At 45.0% G+C, this 25,947-nt stretch overlaps 2 protein-coding genes and 1 long non-coding RNA gene across 8 annotated transcripts; 1 reads left to right on the top strand and 2 right to left on the bottom strand.

Annotated features, from left to right (window-relative positions):
- Window positions 1–763: 763 nt before the first annotated feature.
- Window positions 764–8,742, bottom strand: ccdc3a (coiled-coil domain containing 3a). Of its 3 annotated transcripts, none has more exons than XM_047336469.1 (4): window positions 8,140–8,739; window positions 7,597–8,035; window positions 7,084–7,261; window positions 764–2,467 (listed from the first exon to the last, which is right to left on the bottom strand). In XM_047336469.1, exons 1-4 carry the CDS (start codon window positions 8,183–8,185, stop codon window positions 2,162–2,164), a joined length of 969 nt encoding a protein of 322 aa, XP_047192425.1. In that variant the 5' UTR covers window positions 8,186–8,739; the 3' UTR covers window positions 764–2,161. The 3 variants fall into 3 exon arrangements, 2 of the variants coding, with proteins under 2 accessions (XP_047192425.1, XP_035505867.1); XM_035649974.2 differs by having other exon boundaries at window positions 7,597–8,108; window positions 8,278–8,736; XR_007031937.1 differs by having other exon boundaries at window positions 2,333–2,467; window positions 6,543–7,261; window positions 7,597–8,108; window positions 8,278–8,742.
- Window positions 8,743–11,090: 2,348 nt separating this feature from the next.
- On the bottom strand, window positions 11,091–17,308 carry LOC124849345. Of its 3 annotated transcripts, XR_007031913.1 has the most exons (4): window positions 16,632–17,308; window positions 15,975–16,051; window positions 15,092–15,145; window positions 11,091–14,835 (listed from the first exon to the last, which is right to left on the bottom strand). It is a non-coding gene; the product is annotated as an uncharacterized LOC124849345 (long non-coding RNA). The 3 variants fall into 3 exon arrangements; XR_007031914.1 differs by lacking the exon at window positions 15,092–15,145 and having other exon boundaries at window positions 15,433–16,051; window positions 16,632–17,158; XR_007031915.1 differs by lacking the exon at window positions 15,975–16,051 and having other exon boundaries at window positions 16,632–17,158.
- On the top strand, window positions 17,297–25,904 carry optn (optineurin). Of its 2 annotated transcripts, none has more exons than XM_035649947.2 (13): window positions 17,297–17,413; window positions 19,852–19,976; window positions 20,121–20,329; window positions 20,520–20,663; window positions 21,383–21,567; window positions 21,735–21,828; window positions 22,018–22,133; window positions 22,327–22,476; window positions 22,623–22,707; window positions 23,546–23,704; window positions 23,804–23,946; window positions 24,089–24,171; window positions 24,934–25,904. In XM_035649947.2, the coding sequence occupies exons 1-13, from the start codon at window positions 17,313–17,315 to the stop codon at window positions 25,044–25,046; spliced, it is 1,707 nt and encodes a 568-aa protein (XP_035505840.1). In that variant the 5' UTR covers window positions 17,297–17,312; the 3' UTR covers window positions 25,047–25,904. The 2 variants fall into 2 exon arrangements, with proteins under 2 accessions (XP_035505840.1, XP_035505849.1); XM_035649956.2 differs by lacking the exon at window positions 17,297–17,413 and adding an exon at window positions 18,233–18,391.
- Window positions 25,905–25,947: the final 43 nt, after the last annotated feature.

Here is a 25,947-nt window from a genome sequence, read left to right as displayed (position 1 = left end):
TGAGAAGAAGAGTCATTTTGTCATTGACTACTATAGAAACTGATTACTTTTTACAACCAGTGGAGTCGCCCTGTGCTGGTCATTGCTGGGAATACAGGTTTCAGGCACTTTCCCTCCCTGACCTGGTTACTACTACGTCCACTGTTATATCCAGTCTATGGCCACCACATGCAAAACATGTTCAATGGCATTAGGCTACGAAGGCGCAAATACATCTATGCCAAAAATCTTTTTTTCAAATTCCCAACTCCCAGTGAGCGACCCTATTGACACTTTGGTGACAGTGCTGCACACGGACTGCACTCCTTTTTCGCCAGGATTGCCAAGTTTCTGTTAAACAGACAAAAAAACCGCTGCGGACAAAGTAGCTCTAATCTTCTCAATCATTGCCCCCTCTGCCAAGGAGTCAGCATGGGTTGTGGGTCACAACTCGTCACGGCACGCATTTGTATAGTTCGGGTGTGTTTCACGGTAGTTGCTTTATTTCTTTCAACGAATCCATGCTCTGCAGCAATACGTCCTGAGAAAGATCCCTTCTCCTTAGTCAGATATGAATTGCTTTTAGGCTGTGGCAAAGGTATAAGGTTCTTCCTGGCGTTGATCAGTAAATGCAGCCAGGTCATAATTAAGCTGCTGCTTTATTCCTCAGCTTCATCATGTTCCTCCCACAAGACAGAACCTATCTCTCTCTGCAACCCCCTGTCCGTCCAGCCTGCAGCTCACTTTGTCGTGTTTTCAGTGATTCGTTTTCTTTCCATTGAAAAAAGGTCTTGTGATGTGACGGACCCTTGCCTCCCTCCGGAGCTTTGTTTTTTTTTTTCCAGACTGAATTAGAGGAATATTTCAGGGACATCCTGCTGCTCAGAGCACCGCTGCCCATACAAACACATTCCAGTCACTTGATGGACCAGACAGACACACACACACACACACACAAACGTTCTCCCCCCAAATAGTTCACACACACACACACACACACACACACACACACACACACACACACACACACACACACACACACACACTCACACACACACGTACTGTTTCTGTTTACGACCTTAACCCTGCATGAGTGTATACTCCGGTGACTCGGTTGTTAACGTTATCCCAACATAACACTGTCACGGTCACACTTTTGTGCATCCAACTTCAAATTTTATAAGCAGAAAGTGTTCATACAAAAATATGTACACGCAAGTTGACGTGCAGACTTGAATTAATAAAAAAGAAAAAGGAAAAAAAGAACCTTCTCAAACATCCAAGAGTTCTCGATCACGGACACACCACTCTCTCTGAAAGTGAAAGTTGACTAATGACAATATGTTTGAAATCAAACTTTTCGTCTGACTTTAACACTGGATTAACACTTAACACTCCTACACATCCCATAGTGCAACTCAATAGCGTCATTTGTTAGACCCCACCCAAACGCTTACGTCTTATGTCCCCGGTGTGTAAAACTTTGTGATAATTTTTTTCTGATCATTTTTCAAACCCGAGCAAAGACAGCCCTGATGACATCACTGGGGTTATTTGCAGAGTGCTTCACTTTGACGTGTAAAATAAGTGGGGGTGCCCATTTAACTTTAATTCTTAGTTCTCCTCTTGTCTTGCCCCTTGCATGAACGGACCTATTCTTTGGCCAGTTTGTCTTGACCTCTCAGGTTGGGGAAACAAGACACTTGTGAGCGGCCACCATGATATTGTGCCACTCTTTACACTCCTACATGCGTCCGCTGATGCTGATGTATTGGAGGAAAAAACACATCCGATGTGATCACAGCCTGAGAGTAGCACTGAGCACCGACTAGATCCTGTTGGAAAAACAGCTGAGCTAAAAGTGCTGCTCGAACCGCGGGCGGAATTATCGAGAGAGTAGGTGTTCGATTCCCTTTCAGGAAAACTTTTTGGTTCATTTGTCAGATGACCAGGAATCTGACCTGACCCTTGCCTCGTTGTGTAAATGCAATCAGTGATATAAGAGAGAAATAATACTTTACTTACAAAAACTAAGTAGATTATTACTTTACAGATTTGTTAACTCTTATACGGTAGTCGCTATTTCTTTTGTCTCTTTGCTCAGAAACTGCCCAGCAGCCTCTCGCTCTCCACAGCCAGTCTTCAGTCCAGGTGGGTGGCAGGTTGGGGCAGGCAGGTCTAGTTAAAGCTGCACTTGCTGGCGCAGCGCTGCGCTCGCGTAACGCCCGGGCGGAGGCTCCTCCTGGGTTATGGCGTTGAGGTGGTGCCCCTCTCGCCGCTCGGCAGCCTTCAGCTGCTCCTGCAGCTCCTGCGCCGCCTGCTCGGCCCTGCGCGTGGCCTTGCGCGCGTTCCGTAAGGAGCGCTTGGCCTTGCGGACGCGCTCCTTCAGCTGCCGGTTCCTCCTCTCCACTGCGGCCAGGCGCTCCCGCAGTTTGCGGCCCCGCTCCTCTTCGTCGAACAGCGCCGACTGCACCGAGGAGCACAGCAGCTGCGGGGAAGAGGAGGGGCAAAGTTCGCAGTCAGTGAACGTACACAGGAAGGTGTGTTTTTTTTTAACAGGCTAAACAAAACTGTCGTAAAAAAAACACCAGTTGCCATCTCGTCAGCTGGTTTTGCAGTGTGGGAGCACTGGTTATGGGATTTTCCCAGCAGCCTCTCTGGGAAAAAGAAAAAAAAAGAAAACATTGGTCTTTTGATCTGCAAAGTGCTGTTATTTCTCCTTCGCTATCACACTTGGAAGGAGGGAGGACTGGGGAAAAGTGGACGTCCCGACCCTCGTCATTTGTATTTAAGCACCCGACTGCCACCTCTCCTCCACATGAGGAGAATGCGTGCTGTTCATGTGTGTCTGTGTCACCCACGGACTCGCCCATCCCTCCCCGACGAGGCGAGGGTCGCGCACTTTGATGTTCCAGGGGGCCTAATTTTCCATCTCATTATTAGACCAGAGCTGACCTGAGCCAGCAGAGGGTTAACAGGGGTGAACACTCTCGCAGTGGGGAATTTGTATGTGTGTGAGTTTGTGTGTGTGTGTGTGTGCGCGTAACTGCATTTTGACAGAGGAGCGTACCCCCCCAGGAAAATTTATAAACTCGCGCCATGTATTGTACATACAGTGTTATAATAACACCCTGCTCACAATAATAATAATGCATTTTATTTATAGGAGGATGTATAGGCTACTGTAATATACTATATATGCCATTTTACATTTTAGGGGGTCAGTTCCTAAAACTAAGTTTTTTTATTGGAGCTAGACCAAGGACATGATATTCATAATTGCTACCCAGCTATATTCAAACAAAGAACATTGCGGTTGCACAGTTTTTTGCCTTACACCACAGGACTAGAGACAAACATCCTTTGAGACAAGTCTTTTTTTCCCGTAACATTGATACTTTTCTTTTGTACAGTTTGACCCCTTTGTCATGCTCATAGGAAGGCTCTCAGTCGGACGGCCCTGACAGACGCACTCCAACGCACACCACCTGTCAAAACATCTGGGTGTCACCTGCCTGCTGCTTAGCATCATCTGTACAAACAGTGTTTACAGGACATGTGAAGACACACACACACAAGTACATGGACACAACGCCCTCAAATTCAAGAATGCAAAATTTAAAGGCAGCAACGCAGAGAGAGCGAGAGTGTCTCTTTTGTCCGAAACTCGACATAATTTCAAAATTGAGGGGGGATGATTGTCATGTATTTGAAGATACATGAAACATTATATCTGCATTGAAAATTAAACAAAAAGACTGTTAGGGGAGTTTCTGGTTGTGATAAAAAAATAACACTGATAATTATAAGCAAACCTAAACAATTTTTGTTCAGCTCTATATATGTTTTAGGATGTTTCAGCACACACCCGTGTGTGTGTGTTTGTGTGTGTGTGTGAGGAGGAGTGAGTATTGGACTAATCAGCGTGTCATTGAATAACATTAAAATGAATTAATTAATTCCTGATGTTGCTGATGTAAATTGGCGAATGTTTGCTCACACGTTAGCCAAATACGTTTTTCTATAAATTGAAAAAATGACAATGGTGTGAGCAAAATGCTTCTCACTATATTTTACACTGGACCAGGCTGCGGCACCACCTGCATTTTGCTTCATTAAAACCAATTAAAGTAAGAAAAACACAGGAAAATTTAAGAAAAAAAGATGCTGTAAACGAAAGGGAGAGTGCACGGCTGCTCATTGGTTTCTCCAGATTAGGGATGCACCGATCCAGCTTTTTCAGTCCCGATCCGATACCGATACCTGGGCTTAGCGTATCGGCCGATACCCGATACCGATCCGATACCACTGTTGAATTAATCAACCGTACACCAGGGTTCCCCAATTAGTTTTAAATGTTCTTCTATACACCAACACTAAAAAAAAAATAAAAAAAATAAAAGCACCCTGGCAGGCTAACACCTTTTTACATCTGTGACTCAAGTAAGAAGCCTTTTAATTTACAGCACCCACATAGAGGCTCAACATAAAGGAAGACAATGAGGGAGCAGTAGTTCAAAAGGTCCTAGGTGTGTGGGATATATTCTGATATTCACAACAGCAAAAAGCATTTATTAATAACACTATAGCAAGAGGCACACAGAAATGCATGCCATCAATACCATTAGTTCAGTTTTTAAACCCATCTGCAATATGTCCACAAATACAGCTGTCAGAAGCATCTGTACAACCCTTCACCTCAAGAAGAGCAAAGCAGGCGACTGTGTGAGACACACACGTAAACAGAGAGAGAGAGAGGGAGGGGGAGAGAGGGAGAGAGAGCGCGTCAGCTGTCAGTTTGTCACTCATGGTCCGGTAAAATAAAACAAATCTCATCAGTCCAGTCACTTTGCCACCTTTTGGTGCGGCCCATGTTATTAATTATCTGACTTACTTGGATATTTCACTCAGAGGACCAGCGGATCAGCTGGTGTGTGTGCGCGGGATCTGATCCTTAGAGCAGTGCGCACCTTAACTCTCATGTTGCTCACTTAGTTTCATATTAACACAGATGGAGTAGGGATGCACCGATCCTAATAGCGGATCGGTGCATCCCTACTCCAGACCTTTGATTTCTCCTTCTAATTTCATGTAGACCCTCAGAAAGAGCCCCCCACCAACTACCCTGACCCAGGGGTTGTTCTTGGGACACACTTGTGTCTTAAGAGCTTCATGACTGACGTCAAACAGACAAGCCCGGGGTTTCTCCTCTTCCTCCTGAGGTTTTATCTTGATTTGTGGGTCTGTGTGTGTGTGCATGTGTGTGTGTGTGTGTGTGCGTGCGTGTATGTGTGCATGTGGAAGGGAGGTTAGCAAAGAGACACGGACAGAAGAGAGAAAGTGAAACATGATGAGATAAAGAGAAGAGAGAAGGGAGGTAGAGAGAGGAAGGAAAAACAGCAGGCAGCAGGCAGTGAGCGTCCATATAAAATTTTAATGAGTCCGAAAACTTGTTAAAGATGTTTACATGACAGTAACAACTGAAGTTGTCCCTCAATGTGGTGACCATCACGTCGTTGGGTTTGTGTAAACATAGAAAATGTGCTGATTTAGAGCTGTTTGGGGAGTCGGCCCTCTGTCCCACTGTGACCTACCTAATTAAGGCCGAAGAGCTCCAAGATAAGTGAAATGCGTCTTCAATGTGCCGTATGAAAAGTGAGCTTGCAGGAGTCTCCACCTCTGGCTGGTGGTAAAAGGGTCTCAGCGTGGTGCTGATAAGAGGGGGGCTTTGAACAAAAGCTAATTGAAGGTTCTGGCAGAAGAGTGGAGGAAGTCTCTCGTCTCCCCTTCTGGAAGCGGCGTCTGGTTCCCACGAGGCTGGAACCAGGAGCGAACCACTGACCAACTCCTGTTTTTTTTGTGTTTTTTAACTCCCGCTGAAGGAGCTCTTGGATCCTCGAAGCGCTTGGAGAGCGACGCAACCGTGGAAATGCTTTTAAGATCCTTTTGGACAGAACCCAGAATTCAGGATAGTGAAATTACAAATGGGATCCTGTACTCCTTTTTCATTTTTTTTTCATTTACAGCCCAAACAAAACAAGGGGGGGGGATATTCAAAATCCAGGGAAGAAAGATGGCCGTGCCATCTAATGCTCCTCCACAAATTCCCAGAGAGAAAAAAAACAACCAGTTTGGCACGCAGCCCTGCCTGAAGGTTGTGGCCTCGACGTGCGGGTGCTCGTCCTCCAAATGAACAGTGCATTTAACCCCTGTCTGTTTGACCTCTGACCTCTCAGCTCAGAGCCCTGCAGGTCAAACGTGCAGAGAAAGGGAGCAGGAGACACCACACCGCCCGCCCTCTCCCACACTTTGAATAAATAAATAAAGCCACTTTGGGAACATTTGGCCATGTCATCCTGTGAAAATTGTGCAGACGGTGACACAGCATCTCAGATATCACAGTCAGTTACTGCGACGATGGCTGTGAATGGCAATTTTAGCAATTTCACCTCAAATGAGATACGAATGCATTGATTTTTTGAATTACAGTAGTGGGATGATAGAGGCAAGTGTGATGCAAATCTCTGCACTAAAACTGTCCTCCCTCCGCTGACAGGGCTCACCTTGTCTCCCGTCCCCGGGTCAGCAGGGGCACAACTTTTCATGCCGATATGGATCGAAGCTGAAGACTGACGTGCTTTCAAACTGCTGCCCGTCAGAGACGTGGACCTTTGCTGTTTGCCCTTTGACCCCCCCTGACGGCCAGTATCCCGTCTGCCCCAGGAGCCAGACGGACGGACCTTGAACAATCAGTAATTGCTTTGATCTTCAACTTGCTGGGACGTGATCACATGGGACCAATCACATGCTGGAATTCTATCTCAGATTTGAATCACTTCTTTAGTGCGTGTGTGTGCATGTACGCGTGTGTGTGTGTGTGTGTGTGTGTGTGTGTGTGTGTGTGTGTGTGTGTGTGTGTTGCCGTGGCTCTGTGCTGCGTCAGAAGGTAGTTAAACTCTGATTCCAGTGATCCTTACCACATTCCTGTCAGCAGAGTCACAGCTCGAGTAAGAATTAGGTGTTGGACACGTGTGTGTGTGTGTGTGTGTGTGTGTGTGTGTGTGTGTGATTGAGCGTGTGGTTTGAAACTGTGTGATGCCCTACCCTGTTGTCCTCCTGGGTGTCCCACTCGGGGCTGAAGGTGTGGAACGGCTGGTTCCCCATGGTGCAGTTGGAGAACTGGAAGAGGCTGGAAAACATGCGCCTGTTGTCGGCCGTGTCGGAGAAGATGGCGTCCTGGAAGTTGACGCCATGCGGGAGGAAGTTGTAGTTCTCGTCCATCCTGCAGGTGACAGCAGCGGGAGGAGATGAGAGGAGATGGAAATGCTCAAGTAGCCCCTCAGAATTATATTTAAGTACAGCAGTCTTTTGATTCACATATGGATCTACATAGTTTGCTCCAAGACAAACAGGGACACGACTGCAGAGGTATCACGGTGTTTGTTTAAAGCATTTAGCAAAAATGCACATATGAGAAAACGTTGCACAGGCTGCAGTTTAACTTGTGTGTCAACATGTTTACGTACTCTCTGCTGTAAGTAGAGTTTGAAGCTATACTCAGAGTCTAAATATCTGTTGGATGTGTTGGAAAAACGTGTGCAGGCCTTACGCCCTCACCTGAGGAAGAAGAAGTAGGAGTAGTTCTCCATCACCGTGTGGGACTGGCAGGACAGGTACCCTAGTCCGGTCAGGTTGAGCCTAGATCCAGTGGGCACCTCCAGCATGCTGCCCCAGGCCTGGTCGCACAGCAGCTCCACCTCTGCCGAGTACAGCAGCCCTTCCTCTGCGCCCTCGTAGCCGTACCCGTACCCGAAGGCCAGCGAGTTGTGCACGCTGCCCTCCCCGCCGCCGGGGGGCTCTCGGTGGATCGCCAGCACCCGAGCGTACACGATGATCTCCGCCAGCTCCGCCCGGCAGCCCTCGCTCAGCGGCCGCCACTCGGAGGGCAGCTGGCACCCGTGCGTAAAAGTGTCCAAGTGCGCAAATGCGCAGAGGGCGGCGAGGAGGAGAGTCGTGCAACACATCCCGAAGAAGCCCGAGAAGAAGACTCTGAAAGCTGTCGCGATGGTTGAACGGAGAGAAGTTTGGCCGATCGAAGTTTCTTCAAATCGTTTTCTAAAAAATTGCCTCTGTAAAGAAGTCGACGCCGTTGATTGTTACCTGAACGCTTAAGGATGCTCTGCTCGACCAACGTTTCGCACTGCATGAACTAATCTTGCAGACTCTGATCTGTTCACTTAATAAAAATAATCAAATTAGAAAGTGCAGTGTGCAAAAAATAAAATAAACAACTCCAACCTGTGGTCGTGTTCCCGGCGTCCCCCCTCTCATCTGTCTGCTGCTTGAGAGCGAAGGGGGCTTCTGAGCGCACAGGTGCTGCGTTCAGGGACTGACGTGACGCTCCGACATCTGAGGCTTCTGTATGTGGGCCGTCCCGCCGCCGCCTGCATCCGAGTGCGACGAGAGCGGCGAACTTCTGTTATGAAGTTGCTTAACCTGATACTATGCATAATCCTGAAGATTGTAAGACACATATTCATAAAGCGCAAGTTAACAAAGGCGGAACAAATATTAGTGACGATCTATTCTGGGAATTATATATTTTTTGTATCACTTACTGACAGGAAACGTGTTTCCCCCTTTTTGTTGATTGAGTCTTACCTTTAAAAAATGCCATGGTTGAAATACAAAGACATCAGGCTTTGGGTGTATGCTATTTCTTGCAAGATTTCCTAATGGAAATCATTTCTTCCTATCTGGCATTTGAAAGCATCTCAGAGGAAATGGGGGGGGGGGGGGGGGGGGGGGCATCAGCTGGACCCACAGTTAAGTAGGAAAGTGGTATCTGATCTGGGAGAACATGTTCAGAAAATTTTTTTTGAGTATAGGTTCCAGACTACCGTAAATTATTTTTTGCCTTCCTCTGCGATTTCAAGGACCTAGGTCGATGTGTTCCAGGGGTCACCTGAGGTCATTGTAATGGATGTGAGAGGGTGTCGTGACTCCTGATCCAGGGGTGTATGTGGTCTGTGATAAGAGACGATGTTGGTGGAACACTGACTGTGCTCCTCCTGGTCCTACAGGGAAAATAAAGGGGATCTTGAGAGGTTTTGATTGGGGGGGCTCCATGGGACATGCATTGTTCCTGTGATGTCTGAGGTGGCTTTAGGGTTCTTGGGATGGGTGGATGGGTGGGGGGTGGGGGGGTCCCAGTATTTAGTTGGGGTGAGGTGTCATGTGATTAATAGATATAACATGGATACATTTCACAATGTCGTATCTGATCAAGTAACCAGGGCCGGAGTGGGGCCACTTTTCAGCCCCGGGAGTTTCAGGCCCAAGACCGGCCCACTTTTTCTATGGTGTGGTGGAAATTGAATACATGAAGCAACAGTTTAGCTCTTACTACCGTGAAGTTTTTATTTATAATATGTTCTAACAAATGTATTCAATTCAATTCAATTTTATTTGTATAGCGCCAAATCACAACATACATTGTCTCAAGGCAGAGAGAAATGCAGAGAACCCTTTGTACTGTCCCTGCATATTTGCTGCACCATCAGTGGAGTTGCCCACACGTGCCAATGTCAATGCTGAGTTTGTCTAATGTGTGTTTCAGCATCTCTGTGAAATAATTGCCTGTGGATTTTTCACAGTCCACCACAGCGACCAACCGCTCATGAACGGCATTTGTGACATATCTGAAAATGATAGTACACTAGTCCACACTGATTAATAGATATAACATGGATACATTTCACAATGTCGTATCTGATCGACAACAGTATAGGCCACAGAAAACACAAGTGATGGGGATGAGGAAATTCCACTCTCAGGTCAACTCCTCCAAACGTCCTGCGTGGTTTGCTTGAACAACACTGCCGCCATCTAGTGGACACTGAAGTTAACACACACAAAAGAATACATTTTGCATAACAAATGATCAAAATCAAATAACCAGGGCCGGAGTGGGGCCACTTTTCAGCCCGGGAGTTTCAGGCCCAAGACAGGCCCACTTTTTCTATGGTGTGGTGGAAATTTAATACACAAAGCAACAGTTTAGCTCTTACTACCGTGTAGCTTTTATGTATAATATGTTCCAACAAATATCATTCATTCATTCATTCATCGTCTACCGCTATATCCATTTAAGGGTCGCGGGGGGTCGCTGGAGCCAATCCCAGCTAACATTGGGCGAGAGGCGGGGTTCACCCTGGACAGGTCGCCAGCCTATCGCAGGGCCACATACAGATACGGACAATCATTCACTCTCACATTCACACCTACGGTCAATTTAGAGTCTCCAATGAACCTAACCCCATTCTGCATGTCTTTGGACTGTGGGAGGAAGCCGGAGAACCCGGAGAGAACCCACGCATACACGGGCAGAACATGCAAACTCCACACAGAAAGGCCCTGGTTGAACCGGGATTCGAACCCAGAACCTTCTTGCTGTGAGGCGAAGGTGCTAACCACTACACCACCGTGCAGCCCTCCAACAAATATATTCAATTCAATTCAATTTTATTTGTGTAGCGCCAAATATATAGCGGGGGTGGGGGGGTCCCAGTATTTAGTTGGGGTGAGGTGTCATGTGATTAATAGATATAACATGGATACATTTCACAATGTAGTATCTGATCGACAACAGTATAGGCCACAGAAAACACAAGTGATGGGGATGAGGAAATTCCACTCTCAGGTCAACTCCTCCAAACGTCCTGCGTGGTTTGCTTGAACAACACTGCCGCCATCTAGTGGACACTGAAGTAAACACACACAAAAGAATACATTTTGCGTAACAAATTATCAAAATCAAATAACCAGGGCCGGAGTGGGCCACTTTTCAACCCCGGGAGTTTCAGGCCCAAGACCGGCCCACTTTTTCTATGGTATGGTGGAAATTGAATACATGAAGCAACAGTTTAGCTCTTACTACCGTGAAGTTTTTATTTATAATATGTTCTAACAAATGTATTCAATTCAATTCAATTTTATTTGTATAGTGCCAAATCACAACATACATTGTCTCAAGGCAGAGAGAAATGCAGAGAACCCTTTGTACTGTCCCTGCATATTTGCTGCACCATCAGTGGAGTTGCCCACATGTGCCAATGTCAATGCTGAGTTTGTCTAATGTGTGTTTCAGCATCTCTGTGAAATACTTGCCTGTGGATTTTTCACAGTCCACCACAGCGACCAACCACTCATGAACGGCATTTGTGACATATCTGAAAATGATAGCACACTGGTCCTTTGATATGACATCTTGGGTTGTATCAATTTGAACTGAAAACATTCCTGCCTCTCTAACCTCATCTGCAATCGTGTCCTTTATCACCTGGCTGAGAGCATCCACAACTTTACCAACAATGTCCTTTGAAAGTACAGTCACAAGAGAACCTCTACCTTTTGCACCAGTGTCATGAAGCTTCTTGCATTGCTCAATACAACTACTAATGTGCTGTTGAAGGCACAGATCATACTGGCTCAAAAGTATGACCAACTCTAGAAAGTTGCCATGATTGACTGCAGTATTTTACAAGAGTATAAGCAACCTCTGCTTGACCCCCTCTGTAACTAAGTCCACATTTGCCTATGACTTTTATCACATCTATGATGCGTTCCATCACCTGACGCTTCTTTTTCACCTGCTCATGATGTAGAGACATGTTTGCCAGCCAGAAGGCTTTTTACATCTGCCCTGTTAGCCAACAGAAAGTAAGTGTAGCAGTTCACTTTCGGCTTCTCTGCGTTGTGTCGGGAACAGAGTGCGAGGAACTCAAGACGATGAGCTGGGTACTTGGTCTGTGCGCGTGTCATGGACTTACTTGCGAAGGCGATGGGGCGTGCCTTGCACTCTCCTTCAGGTACTTGAGAGATCACAGCACCTAATCCATCCAATGAAGCATCTGTTGACAGTATAAAAGGACGGCTGATGTCAGGGTGAGCAAGCAATACTGAGTTTAGCAAGGCTGATTTTAGTTGGTTGAATGCTTTACTCTGCTCTTCAGTCCAATCACCTGGGCCTCCTAAAAGATGCAGCACCTCTTGCGTTGGTCTTGCCAGGTGCAGCAGTAGTCAGCGAGAACAGGGGCTTTGCTATGCTGGAGCAGTTTTGTATGAACTTCTTTTTTGCTGAAGGCGTGACTCCATCGTCCATCATCAGGTCCCCCTCAGTCATGGCAGTGATGGCTTCAACTTTGTCGGGATCTGTGGCAACTCCATTCCCATCAATGAAGTGACCTAAGAACTTGTCACTCCGTCAAAAGAAGTGACACTTCTTCTGAGCCAGCTTTAGCCCATGCTCCCTAAGTCGTCCCATCACAGTCTTGAGACTATTTAGGGCCACTTCCTCAATTGGAGAAAAGACCAACACATCATCAAGATAGCATAACAGGGTTAGAAAATCCTGGTCTCCAAAGACGTTCATCATGAGATGCATGAAGCTCGCTGGGCTGTTACACAGGCCCTGTAGCAGCCTGTTGAGCTCATGGAGCCCGACTGGCGTCGTAACGGCGGTGAACTTTTTGTCCTGCTCGTGCATGGGGATGTTATAGAACCCTGATGTTAAGTCCATGGTGCTGAAGATGGCGTTTCCTCCCAAAGCAGCCAACCGGAGGTACCGGATGAGCATCTTTCACGGAGCGTGCATTAAGCCACAGGTAGTCCACACAAATGCGTAGATCACCATTCTTCTTCCATACAAGAACCCAGGGAGACGCCCACTCACTGCATGGCTTGCGTATGATGTCCTTCTCTTCCATTTCAGAGAGGACCTCTCTCAGCTTCTGGTACTGGCCCAGTGGAACACGGCGATACGGCAGACGGAATGGGCAGTCATCGGTTAGATGGATTCTGTGGACAAAGTCTTTGGCACAGCCACAGTCCAACTTGTCTTTCGAAAACACATCTTCATAGTGCTGTATAAGGTCCACCAGCTGGCCCTTCCAATAGAGTGACACTTCACATGAGTTGATGTCGATTTCACCCAGTCCAAGATTGCTGAGTCTGTCCTGATGTGTGTGAGCTCCAGTAGTAGCTTGGATGGGGCAGTCCTGCATGCTTTGGCCTTGTGCCTTAATCTCTGTAGCGGGGGTGTGGTCCACATTGAGTTCAAGATCTTCTAGCGCCACACAAGGTGAAACATCAGCTAGTTTCGTGTTCCTCTTCAGTGTCACTGGCTTGTCACTTGGATTCATGACCTTTACAGGTACCCACCTGTCACCACTCATTGAAGCCACAGTTCTCCCTACCATGATGTTTTTCCTGTGTGATTGATACTTCAATGGTTCCACCAGTATGGCACTCACCTCAGAGACAGGGAAATTCCCAGGAAGTTTTGCCCAAACGATGTGTTCTTGTCAGGGCATTAGCATCACAGCACTAGTTAGCTTCACAATTCCAATGGAGTCTGGAATGCTTTCACCCTTCCATCTTGTTATGCCAGAGAGCATGCTTAAGAACTGTTCAATGCCCGGCTCACCAGGAGAATCAGCTTTGTTCATTGACAATGTCCTGGTTGGTTTGGGTTCCCTCTAGTAGCAGTCCTGCTATGCGGAGCTCCTCTTCGGCCGCTTCACTCATAGTACAGGCCATCGAACCAGTGTCCAGCATCGCCTGCAATACAGTTTTATCATTCACCAGCACATCAGTATAAAACAGGTCGTCTGCCTTCTCAAGCCTGTGTATATTCTGGCAAATGATGATGTTGTCGTTCTGAACAGACTTGCAACGTTCCTAATATACAGAGCTTAAGTCATCTTTTGTTTCGAGGGACTGACAGGAAACACTCACACTATGCCCTCCTGAGTGTGAGTGACTCAGTTTTCCTGGTTTAGTGTGCGGCTTTCTGGCTGAATCTGGTGTTGCCTGGGTCGTGTGCAGTCTCTTTTCTGGTGGCCTGGTTCCAAGCATCCGAAGCACCTCTTTTCGTTCATACAGTGATCACATGTGGGGTGCGCCCTTTCACCACACACACAGCAGGAACCAGAGCGTGTCCACTGGGTTGACTGTTGGGCTGGTGAAGCAGATCTAGCCAGTACATTTTCCAACATGATCAGTACCCTCTGTAATGCTCTCACTTCTGAAGCAGGAGTTGTACTTATTTTAGCTGGTGTAGGAGGTTCGTGAATGGCAGCTCTCATTATGGTCACTTCCGTGGCTGACCATTTGCTGATTACCACAACATTCAGTTGAGACATGTCCAGTGTAGAGGGTAGAGGCTCTAGTGGCGGGATGGCTGAAGGGTATGGAGTGTGTCTTGAGGGATTAAGTGATTCACTGGCTAATATGCGACTAACCACAGAATAACCAATCTGGGTCCCTAGCTCTCCTTGCAAGTCACGTAGCTGTTCCAGGGTGTCACTACTAGCAGCAGCGGGGCTGAAAGACTGGGGCTTGTCTACCAGTGTGACATCATCCAAATCTAGCCTCCTGGTGAAACCTTGCTGCTAAACATCATCCCTGTCTGTGTCAGGTGCATATACTAACCCTCTACCCCTCCTATAACCACTAGCTGGTGTAAACTCCATTACACATCACATACAAATCAGCACAAATTATTTAGTTTAACTTGCTCACACAGTGAAATCCAGTACTGTGTAAAAACCAAAGTGGGATCGACCAAACAAATATGAAAAATACGATTGAATGTCTTTGTGGTCCTTGGATCCTTCCTGCCCACAGCAAGATAGGCTTACTTGCATACAGCTTAACCCGGCGATCTGCAGTGGCTGATCTGGAGAATCCGGGTCACGGCACCATTTGGAGCAGTTCACTTTCTGCTTCTTCTCTGCGTTGTGTCGGGAACAGAGTGAGGGACACACGATGAAGATGTGGAGATGTCATTTATTCCTTTTAGGAAAAAAGAAAACATGTCACACTTCCAGCCGTGCATCTCTCCACATAAGGCTCAGAGCGTCCGCTCTCACTCACACACACAACACCACACTCTCCAATGCTGTACATTCCAGTCTGATACAACATACAAAATGCCACAAAAACAACACAAAACAAATGTGATCTCTTCAAATCATCAAACACGTTTCCTCCCACTTTTTCATACCATACAAATCGAAACACATTAATACACTCTTCTCCATGAACATACCTTTTAGGAAAAAAGAAAACATGTCATACTTCCAGCCGTGCATCTCTCCACATACTACACAAAATGAATTAAACAAAAAAACACATTAGACAGAACACCATGCCCACTGCTCACTCCGATTAGAAAACCGGTAGCGGCTAGCGTTAGCCTAATGCTAATTTTATAAGCATCAAATTTACTTGACCTACAAAAGCTCTGTATAAACTTTTACACGACATTTGTTCGGTCAATCATTAACCAACGGGTTCATAAACACCCTACATAAACACCAACATCATATAAAATAATTTGAAACAAAAATATAAAAGCTAAATGAGAGAGCATATTAAGGGACGACTTACAGGCTCAGAGCGTCCGCTCTCACTCAAGTCCAGCCAGGAAGTGCAACACAAAAATAACACCCACACGAGACAAACAGGTATGCCCTGAAAACTGAGGTAGGAACCTTTTTTTAAAACCAGAACTAATTTTGGGGAAGTTCACACTTAAATTAAAACGAAAGAATTACTCAAGACAAATAAAGAAAACATTTGCTCTACTACATAAGCATCAGCACTATCTCTGTGGATCTTACTTTTCTCATGCTCCTCTTTACGCTGGTGAACATGTTTCCATGTTTTCATACCTCCCTTTATGAAAGGACTATCCCTTGCTGTAGGTGCAAATGCCAAACACACAGAACGATACAGTGATTGTGTTTTTTCACTGTATGCCAGCCACTTGCGGTTGGTGCCATGTTTGCTCTGAAAAACTTTAGCTAGCAGGGGGTGTTTTGTGGGTTGCTGAGGATGGTAATGGAAAACGTGTCTGAATCCTGTGGTTGAGGATGAGCAAAATGATCAAAATGATCGGTCTCCTCATCTACACTAGCATTTGTCTGTACCTCTGGGATCTTCTGCTGGGCTGCTGTTGTCTCACTTGATACTGTCTCTTTATCTCCTCTCTCAGCATCGGACTCCCCTGTATTGCATGGCATTAAAATGCAGAAGGGCATAGAAACTGTGATGTCATGACCGCAGATAGGAACTCTTGTTTAAACAACTTGAACCTATTATTTATTCAATCATTTTATTGTAATGCATTTATGCGGCACAATGAATTCTGTCTAGCATAACTCTAAATCTTTAGCCTAATGTTAACACCATTCTGAATATCTGGATATCATATAGAATCTATCACCTCTCCTGCTCTATGTGTGTGTTATCTAATTTTACATGAAATAACTTGAATTGATATTGTTTGCTCTGTTATCCTCTCTACCTGTCCCTTCTGCAGTCATGGCCTCTGGTTCTTTTTCCTCAATTTCAGCAGGGGACTGGCTTATCTGTTGCTCAGAGGCTACAAGAACAATCATGAAGCGGTCATTTTACTGTGTACACAGATCAAGCTTGAGGTTGTTGGGGTTTTTTTTTATCAATATTTGCTTAATATTAGCAAACTCTGTGATTCTCTATGGGCGATACAAATAGGCTAATATTTAAGCCTAAAATGTTAGCCTAATAATTACACTGCTAATCATTAGGCCTATATCTCTCTTTACCAGCTGCCACTTGGGTCCGTCCTCTCCAAAACATTTCTGTGAATTTAGCAGGGCCCTCCTCCAATGGCCCTTTTTCTCTTGAACATGGCCTCTTCAGCCCTCCCGGCCACTTTCCACGGTCCGTCCTTGCTGACGCTCGTCGAGACAGTGAAGCTGTCGGTACCTGAGAAGCTCTATGGACCCAACCAACTCTATCTGGGAGGAGGGGGGAACTCCTTCAGATGGTACAACCCATCTGCTGCGCTGTCAGGCAGGGGCTGCGCTGTGAACTTTAAGAGAAGTCAACTAACGGGACAATTGTCAGGTTGTGAAGTGAAAGTGAAGCGGCCCACCGGGAATCCGCCCGAATCTCCCGATTACCCATTCCGCCCCTACAAATAACTAAAAGGTTGCTATACAATATATAAAAATTAATACGAATGATGGAATATCTGGTAATATATTCTTCCACCTTGGTTTAACATTTGTTTTTCCATAACAGCATTGCCAGATTAATCCAGCAGGATTAATTATATATATTATATTGAGTTGTAACTCAGTCATAGCTGTGTGGGCGGGTTCAGGGAATCTACAGTTTTTCCTCACAAGTGCAAGGTGACTTGCAGGGAATTCCCGCTGACAGCTGACAGTCGGCTCCGCCCAGCAGCTGTCAGATCCAAGCGGATGTATAAAAGACGGTGGATGGACCCGTCACCGCGGTGCGCCTGCTGGAGCGCAGCTGCTCTGCGGTATATGAATCTCCCGACGCCTGGTGACGTCACTTCAAGGAAACGAAAACGACGGTAAAAATCTCAACCCGAGTCATCGCTGCGCCAGACTAACGACAGTTAGGCCAGTGCATACAGGAAGTGTGACAAATTCAGCCTGTAAAATAAAAGCTCAACAACATGGCGCTGACGATCATGCCACGTCATTGCTAACAACTTCTATTTATCATTTGACTCCACATATTCAAACAGTCAATTCATGAATTTTATATAATATATATGTCTGTGACAAAACCTTACTGAACCAGCAACCAATGAATAGTATTTTTATTTTATTTTAGGTTCTGTGAAGTAAAGTTGACTGCTCACAATATTATAGATTGAATAAAATACAAGCAAGTGTTTTCTGACAATAATAATGTTGTGCCATATGATCGGCTAGACAGTTGAACTTGAACAGTTGAGTTTTTGTTTTACATTATGATGAATTTCTTTTTTCTATTAGTTTTATTAAAAAGTTTCGCTGTATAATTTGGAAATATCTTATCGCCTTTTTTATTCTGCTATCCACTTTGCTGCCGTAACATCCACATTTCCCCGTTGTGGGCCGAATAAAGGATAATATTATTGTATCTTATCTTATCTAATCTTACTGTCTTCCAATGACACAATTTAATGTGTATTATTGCCTACAATTTAAAAAAAGTTCCATAAAAATAAAAACAAAACTTCGAACTGATCCTTTGAAGGATCCCACCCTTTAAAATTCATTTGAATATATATAAACATTGTTGATAAAGGATATTGTCCGCTCTTGTGCCCTTTTGCACACCCATTCACCTATTATGCAGGTGTGCTTTTATTTTTTCAAAACACTCGCCGGAAGTGCCTTGTGTTCGCACCTTGACTTTACGTCGCCGCGAAGCAGAAACAACAGAAACAAGGTTGTTCTGACACTTCGGTCCCTGTTCGCTCTCCGTACCGTCCCGAGTGTGTCCCATGTCTGTGAAGAGCGGACACCCTCATCGCGTGTAGCTCCGTAGCGGACAGTGGGTGAGTTCAAACCTTTTAAAAGAAAAGAAAAAACCCCGCTGTTAACGTTTTGGTTGTGACGCAGTTGGTTTCGAACCTGCGTCCGCGCGGTGCGAGTTGCTGGGTAACTTTTCAGTGTTTCCCGGGGGAGTCTCACACCGGATAGGCCCACCTGAGGAAAGTGGAAGTCAAATGACATCAGCAGAAATTCAACAAGAGTACTTTCCATACGATTCATTTTCAGGGCGACACTGTGTCTGGGACTTTGATCTCCTTGTTATTCTCTGTAGTCTCCCCTGTGTCATGCCTCCTCAATAACGATCGTGTTGTGTATTTGAGACGGTGTGTGTGCGTGTGAGGCCAGTTTTATGTTAACATTGCATTATCATGTGACCTGCTGATACGATTTGCGGCTGCATTGCAGAATCCCTGAGTCACTTGGTGATGTCAACATGGAGCAAGTTTAACTTGATAATAATCAATAAGTGATCGATAGCCCTCTGGATTGCCTAGTGTTATGCCAGGTTTATAATAAAAAAAAGTCTGCCATGAGATCAGATGACTGCATTTGAGCTTTGGAATAGGGCTGCAACTACAGGTTATCTTTTTATGATCGATTAATCTGCGTCGATTATTTTCTCGATTAAATCGAATAGTTGTTTGGTTCATAAAATGTCATGTAAATAGTGACAAATGTCATGTTCCCCCAAACCCCCACACCAAAGATATTTAGTTCACTGTCACAGAGGAGCAAAGAAACCAGAAAATATTAATATTTATGAAGCTGAAATCATAGTTTTCACTAAAAGAAATAGAATAATAAAAGTACTTGGTTATCAAAATAGTTGCTGATTAATTTAGTAGTCGATTACCAATCGATAAATCGATTAACTGTTGCAGCCCTAGTTTGGAGACAGTCCATCATATTGCCTGACTACATTATCCCTGAATCAAATAACTCGTAAACAAGAAAGTTATGAGTTCCTCTTCTTCTTTTTCTTCTTCTTCTTCATGCAAATTGTGTGACAGAGTGACAAAGGGTCAGAAAGACATTCAGTAATTGCTTTGATTTCCAACTTGCTGGGACGTGATCGTACATTTTTTGTTAGATTCTATGTAAGAGTATATAAATATATATACTGTAGATAGCAACCATTATAATAATCAATATTACTCTCTGGACGGTCCCCTAGAGATGTGGGTGACGGGAATATTCAAATAACATGAGAGAGAAAAAAACAGTTTACCGTCAGAGGGAAGTATGTATGTGTGTGTGTGTGAAATGAAAAAGAATAAATAGAAACAAATAATAAATGAATAAAGCAAAACCAACAGTAGAACTAAAGGAAGTGTCATGTCTGCTGCTGTACTTCTTCTCTGGTAATTGCCGTGTCAGTGCCACTGTTGTATATATAATATATATATATATGTATATATATATATAAACTCTCTGCCTCTTTCCTTAACTGTCTTTCTCTCAGCATCATGGCGTCTGGAGGCCCCGTGATGAACGGCGACATCTCTCGCTCCCCCAGTCAGTCGGGCGCGCTGGAAGATACGCTGCAGCAGATGAACATCCTCATCCAGGAGAACAGGGACCTTAAAGGTGAGCGTGGTTAGTGTGGCCACAGGCGTGTGCGTTTGTCTTTGGGTCAAAGGTCAGTGGGATACACTGAGTTACTGACCCTTTCGGTAAAAGGGGACACAATTGAACTGATTTGGCCTCTACATATCTGTGTCCTCGCCCCAGAGGCCCTGCGGCAGACCAACGTGACGATGAAGGAGCGCTTCGAGGGTCTGTCCGTGTGGCGGGAGAAGCAGCGGGAGGAGAGGGACTTCCTGGAGAGTCGGCTGGAAGAGGCCCGCGGCCGCATGGAGGCGCTGACCCGCCACAATCAGGAGCTGAGCAGGAGGTTTGAGGAGGGGTGGAGGCCAGGAGGAGCTCCAGGAGGAAAGCAGGTGAGGGTGGATCGGAGCAGCCGGTGCTAAGTTCCTATGTTTCATATTTTTAGTTTTTTTAAACAGTCTTTTATTTCCTATATAGACTTGACCCCAAATTGTTGTACACAAAGTTACACTAGATAACGCTACTGCATTACAAACCAAAATGAACACTTTTAAAACTACTTCATATTCTGCCCCCAATCAGAGTGCGGAGGTGGAGGCCCTGCGTGCCCAGGTGGCTCGCCTGCAGGCGGAGAAGAACGACTTGGTGGCCATGAACTCTGAGCTGCAGCTGGAGGCGGACGACGACTCGCGGGACGACTCCTTCATTGAGGTCATCCGGGTCTCGGTGAGGTTCAATGCGCTCACGCACACACACACACACACACACATACACACGCACACACACACACACACACACACACACACACGTGTATTTAAAGAAAGTAAGAAGATGGTCGTAGTCGGAGGCGTTATATTTTCAGGGTTTTCCGTCCGTCTTACTTACATGAACGTGATACCTAAGGAATAGGATGAGAAGATTTCTTTAAATTTGGCACAAAGGTCTCATTGGACCCAAGGGTGAACTGATTAGGGTTTGTCTGGTCAAAGGTCGAAGATCAAGGTCACTGGGATTTCAGAAAAATATGTTTTTTGGCCTCTTGAACGTCATATCTCCAGATTGCTTTGAGGGAATTTCTTCAAATTTTGCACAAATGTTCACTCGGGCTCAAAGATGAACCGATTTGATTTTGGTGATGTGTGAATGTCACAAGTCAAGGCCACTGTGACCTCGTTGTTTGTGAATTTAACAGGAACAGCCCAATGGTAATTTCACTACACAGGAATGAACCCGATTAGAATTCAATGGTCAAAGGTCACTGTGACGTCACGTTTTTAGGTAACTGAGGAATACGTACATTTATTATAACACAATACACTTAATACCTTTTATTAAAGATCTTCATCACCGAATGTTTTATATGAGTTTAGACAGACAAACCAGGTTTGATTTTTCCGCTGTAAACCAAAGTTTATCGTCCAATCTCTGTGTTTTTCCTCCCCTAGGACGGAGGCGTCGATGGTGTGAACGACGCGTGCGGCACAGAGCGCAGCACACGGCTGGACCTGAGCATGACGGCGTCACGGCTGGACAGCAAGGAGGTGACGGTGAGCCACCTGCTCCAGTCGCTGAGGAACGAGACTGAGCGGGCCGATCGGCTGGAGGCCGAGCTGCAGGCTTCTGCTGCCAGGTCAGACGACTTCCGCTTAAAGGGAACATATACAGTATATTTATTGTTGTTGTTTTCCAACTTTATTCACATTAAAAATAACTTCTCTTAGGTGCAGTTTTTGTCAATAAAAATCTTTAGTTTTTACTTCATCTCACCTCTTTAAATTTGTCACTTCGTCAAAACAGAATTAGAGAGCTGGAGGAGAGGAAGAGTAATGAAGACGAATCCACTCAGACGACCCAGCCAGAGACCAAGGAGGATTCTGGGTCGGAGGAGAAGGTATTTTTTATACTCAGTAACAGGAAGTATCTTAAATCCTTATCTGAGTAGGTTTATGAGAAACGTTTTTGTAGTTGATCCTCTCCAACAGTTTACAAGTAAAGGAAACTTTGTCTGATTTCCTCGACGGGGGATGTTTACGCATGTGTTGTTTACTGTAATGTTTGTGTGTCATCGTGCAAATATTAGACTGCATCTGAGGTAGAGAATCTCAAGTCTCAGATGATGACACTTTTCAAAGAGCTGCAGCATGCCCAGAGCAAGCTGGATGAAGCGGAAGGCATGAAGAGGAACCTGCAGGACAGGTTAGACCCATACTCACACTAAAAATGCAACAATAATTTAGGTCCCAGTTATTTGTTTTAATTCTGTCTTTTAAAAAAAAAAAATACTTCAGGAAAAAGAAAATTACCAAAACATATGCAAAACATATCCTCTTGTATATCAGATGTCTCTTTCCTTCAGTGTGAGCGGTTGATGTTTTGTCTCTCTGAGTAGACACCGGGAGGTGGAGCAGGACGTGACCACTCTGAAGGCTCAGCTGGTGGAGAAACAGGCGGTGCAGTCGGAGAACGACCGGCTGAAGCTGCAGCTGGACAGCATGCAGGCCCAGAGCCAGCTGGAGCAGAAGAAGGCCGGGGAAGAGAGGTCAGAGGGGAACACAGTAAAATATAGTACATTACTGCTTTTAGCTCTACAGAAAAAAAAGCTTTTTAAAATATAAGCTGCTTTCAAACATGTACTGAAGTCCACCAGTCCACTGAGTCACTGGTATCTTCCTCCCTCCCGCACAGAAACACACTGGCCCAGCTGAAGGAAGCCTACACCAAATTGTTTGAAGACTACAATGAGCTCAAAGAAGAGAAGAAGAAGAGAGAGGTACATTTATAAGTAAAGTGGGGACATTTTCTGATTTTGGCAGCTGATTTACACCAAACCATATGCAGGTATCATATAGAGAGAGTATGAATCTGTTGCAGCTCTAGGTGCAGTAGAGATCAAGGGCTTAGCCATGACATATTTTAGTTTACTTTAAAACATGTAATAATAATTTAACTGAATGTTTATACCTGCAGCTGCGGTAAGTGCTGCTGCTTTACCAGACTGAATTTTATGTTAATGTGTTTCTAATATTCTCATACTTACAAATGGAAACATGTGAAATGCATCACAATATAATTCAGTAAATTGGGAGACACAGGGAGCAAGGCAGATTGCAGGGCGGAGCCATTGTCATCATGTTCATCATCATCATCATCATCATCATCATCATCATCATTATCATCATCATCATTAGCAGGAGCAAGGTGGCATCTGTTAAAACATCCATCCTTCTGAAATATTTGCTTCCTTTCAAAGTATTTAGGTTTTCTGCCAACTGCAATGCTATAGTGAAGTTACCAAATTAAGTGAGGACTTTATAAAACTTCCATTGTAGTGTCTGCCTTCTGCTGTGTGTACTTTACTCGCTTCCTTTCCTTTATTTTCTGAGCTTGGAAGCTTCTCACTGAAAAATCTCCCAGGGATGGAGGGGAGGTCTCCGTCTTTTTTCTGTCAGTGTGTCACTCTTAAAATGCATCAGTTCCCATTTAGCTATGGTCTGGTGTTTAAGACTAAAAAAGGCAAATTGTGAAAAATAGTAAAAGCTTATGCCTATGGTATAAACAATTCCAAATAAAATCCGGACACGTGTGACCTTTGCTCTGTGGTCCCGCAGTCTCAGATGGTGAGGAAGGAGACGCTGGACGAGCTGCAGCACCGGATGACCGCCGCCGAAGAAGCCCTGGCTGCGAAACAGAGCAAGATTGATGACATGAAGCAGGAGATCTTCCATAAGGAGAAGGAGCTGGAGACCATATCTGTGTTCCAGGCCCAGGTCAGTGGATTTCTAAATGTTTCGCTGTGATGGTGGAGTGCTTTCATTTTGGCTCCCTTCAGTTTCATGGTGTTTCATGGTGCATTTTGCTGTGTGCAGGCGGAGGTGTACTCCTCGGACTTCTATGCCGAGCGGGCGGCGAGGGAGAAACTCCATGAGGAGAAGGAGCGTCTGGCTACTCAGCTGGAGTTTGTGAAGAAGCAGAACTCCCAGCTGCAGGAGGAGATGGAGTCACTGGGCCGGTACGGAAACAAATAGGAGACTTTTTTAACTGTGCAAGACATGGAACGTTACAAAGTGTTACAATATCCCTCCTGACTCCTGGAGTAGTTTATCAGTGTGGCTTCAGTTCAAGGCAGCCTCTTCCCTTGTCCTCCTCCACAGGCAGTCGCTGAACGAGATGCAGAGGAGACACCTGTCGCTGGGAGGAAATCCATGCGGAGCTGGTGCATCTGTGGTTGGAAGAGGTACCACATTTTTTTTTTTTGTGCCCTGAATTTAGCCTTACGAGGAGACCACGTCCTGTAAGCCAGGGCTCAGACGACAGGAGTTTTACAATCCTGACCAATTTTGAAATCGGGGTTGCATCACACACAAGTGGAGAATCTCAAAGAAGCACACACGACAAGATTTGAAAGTAATGGCACATTACACACTGCAGGATATTATTAAGATTATCGCCCCATAAGGAGCAACGCACCACCTCTGACATGAGGAAGAACGTGTAAACACAACAAACACGATGGAGGCTGGCGTAGTGCAACAACATGCTCTATAATGCTCTGCAGTGATAAATGCAATTGGTCGTCGTCACAGTTGCCACTTCAAAAGTTCCACGGTAATGAGCAGCTGACAGTGTTGCCAGCAACGTAAGCTCAGCAACGCTGTCTGTCTCTCATTGGTTCTGCTCGAAAAGTACTGACGTAATCATCCCGATTTTAAATCCTAAATTTCATGTTTGATGATTCTACAGGCATTTAGGGAGGTTTACGAACGGCTCTGTAAATCCCTCACACTACCAGATAATCTGGGCCCAACATCGGTACCGATCAAGGTTCCAGACCAGATTTCTCTTCATATTCTCGGGGAGGGGGCAAAATCAGCCCGAAATTGATACCTTGATACGGATCAGATGACTTTTGGTCTGGAGCCAATCTCAGCTCGTGGGAAGTGCAAGTTCAACGTCTGTCCAGTGGGCTCAGATTGTGATCAGTGTCTCTGACTCGCAGGTACTGACTGGCAGCATCAGGAAAACATTCCCGAACACGTCTGTCCCAAGTGCAACGAGATCCTGCCAGACCTGGACTCCCTCCAGATCCACATCATGGACTGCATCAACTAGACCTCCACGACGACAGCAGCAACCTTAGCACCTTGATCTTGCGAGTCTTCCTCTGCTGTCACCTGTACCTCTTCTCCGAACTCCGTGACAGCGCCCCACATATGCACTACAAGATCAGCAATACTCACTATAGGATGGGAACACTCTGCTTTTGTCTACTTTACTGTCTGTAAATTGGGGTAAAAAGTAAAAGAGTATTAATCTCTTATTTTTTTGTCTATTTTTAAAATTGCTCAAAAACATTTGGAATGGTAGAGAAATAACACTGTACATCCACTTGTAGGTTCCTGGTCTTTGCCATTTGGCTCAGTGACTTAGCAAACAAGCTGAAGATAAAATTCTTTGAGTCAAAACAAATCTGGAGCATCATAACAGAAACCACACTAAACACTTTGACAAGGATTTCAGTTCGGTGCTGTGAGCATGCCAAGCACTCGTTAACTAATCAACCAAAGTCAAGCCTTTAAAAGTTGTATTTGTTTACCAAATTGGTTGCTGGGAGATATTTCTTTTCTTTTTTTTCCCTGAAGGTTTTCTCGTCAAATTAAAATCAATTATTTTTATATTTTTTTCCTTGGAAGGGATATTTTAGCTGGGTTTTTGGTGTTGATGTAAAAAGAATGGAGCATGCACCAAGACATTTTAATATGAAGATATAAGATATATTTTGTTTTCAATCTGTAGAAATATCTGCCAGTTTCAACCAACTATATTTAACCTGTTGATCAGCCTATGAATTTAAGCATTATGATTTTTCCAGGATGCTCCAGCACCCTGATGAATCTGTGATCTGTAGATTGTAAAGGACTGCTGGTTCCATGTTGTAATTCTGTGAATAAGAATAAAATTATTTCCAAACCCCTGTCTACGTCTATTTATGTTAAAAACAGGAAACATAAAA

Source organism: Scophthalmus maximus, chromosome 12 (genome assembly GCF_022379125.1).
Source record: "Scophthalmus maximus strain ysfricsl-2021 chromosome 12, ASM2237912v1, whole genome shotgun sequence".
NCBI classification, from domain to species: domain Eukaryota; kingdom Metazoa; phylum Chordata; class Actinopteri; order Pleuronectiformes; family Scophthalmidae; genus Scophthalmus; species Scophthalmus maximus.
This window is presented reverse-complemented; position numbering and strand designations above follow the sequence as displayed.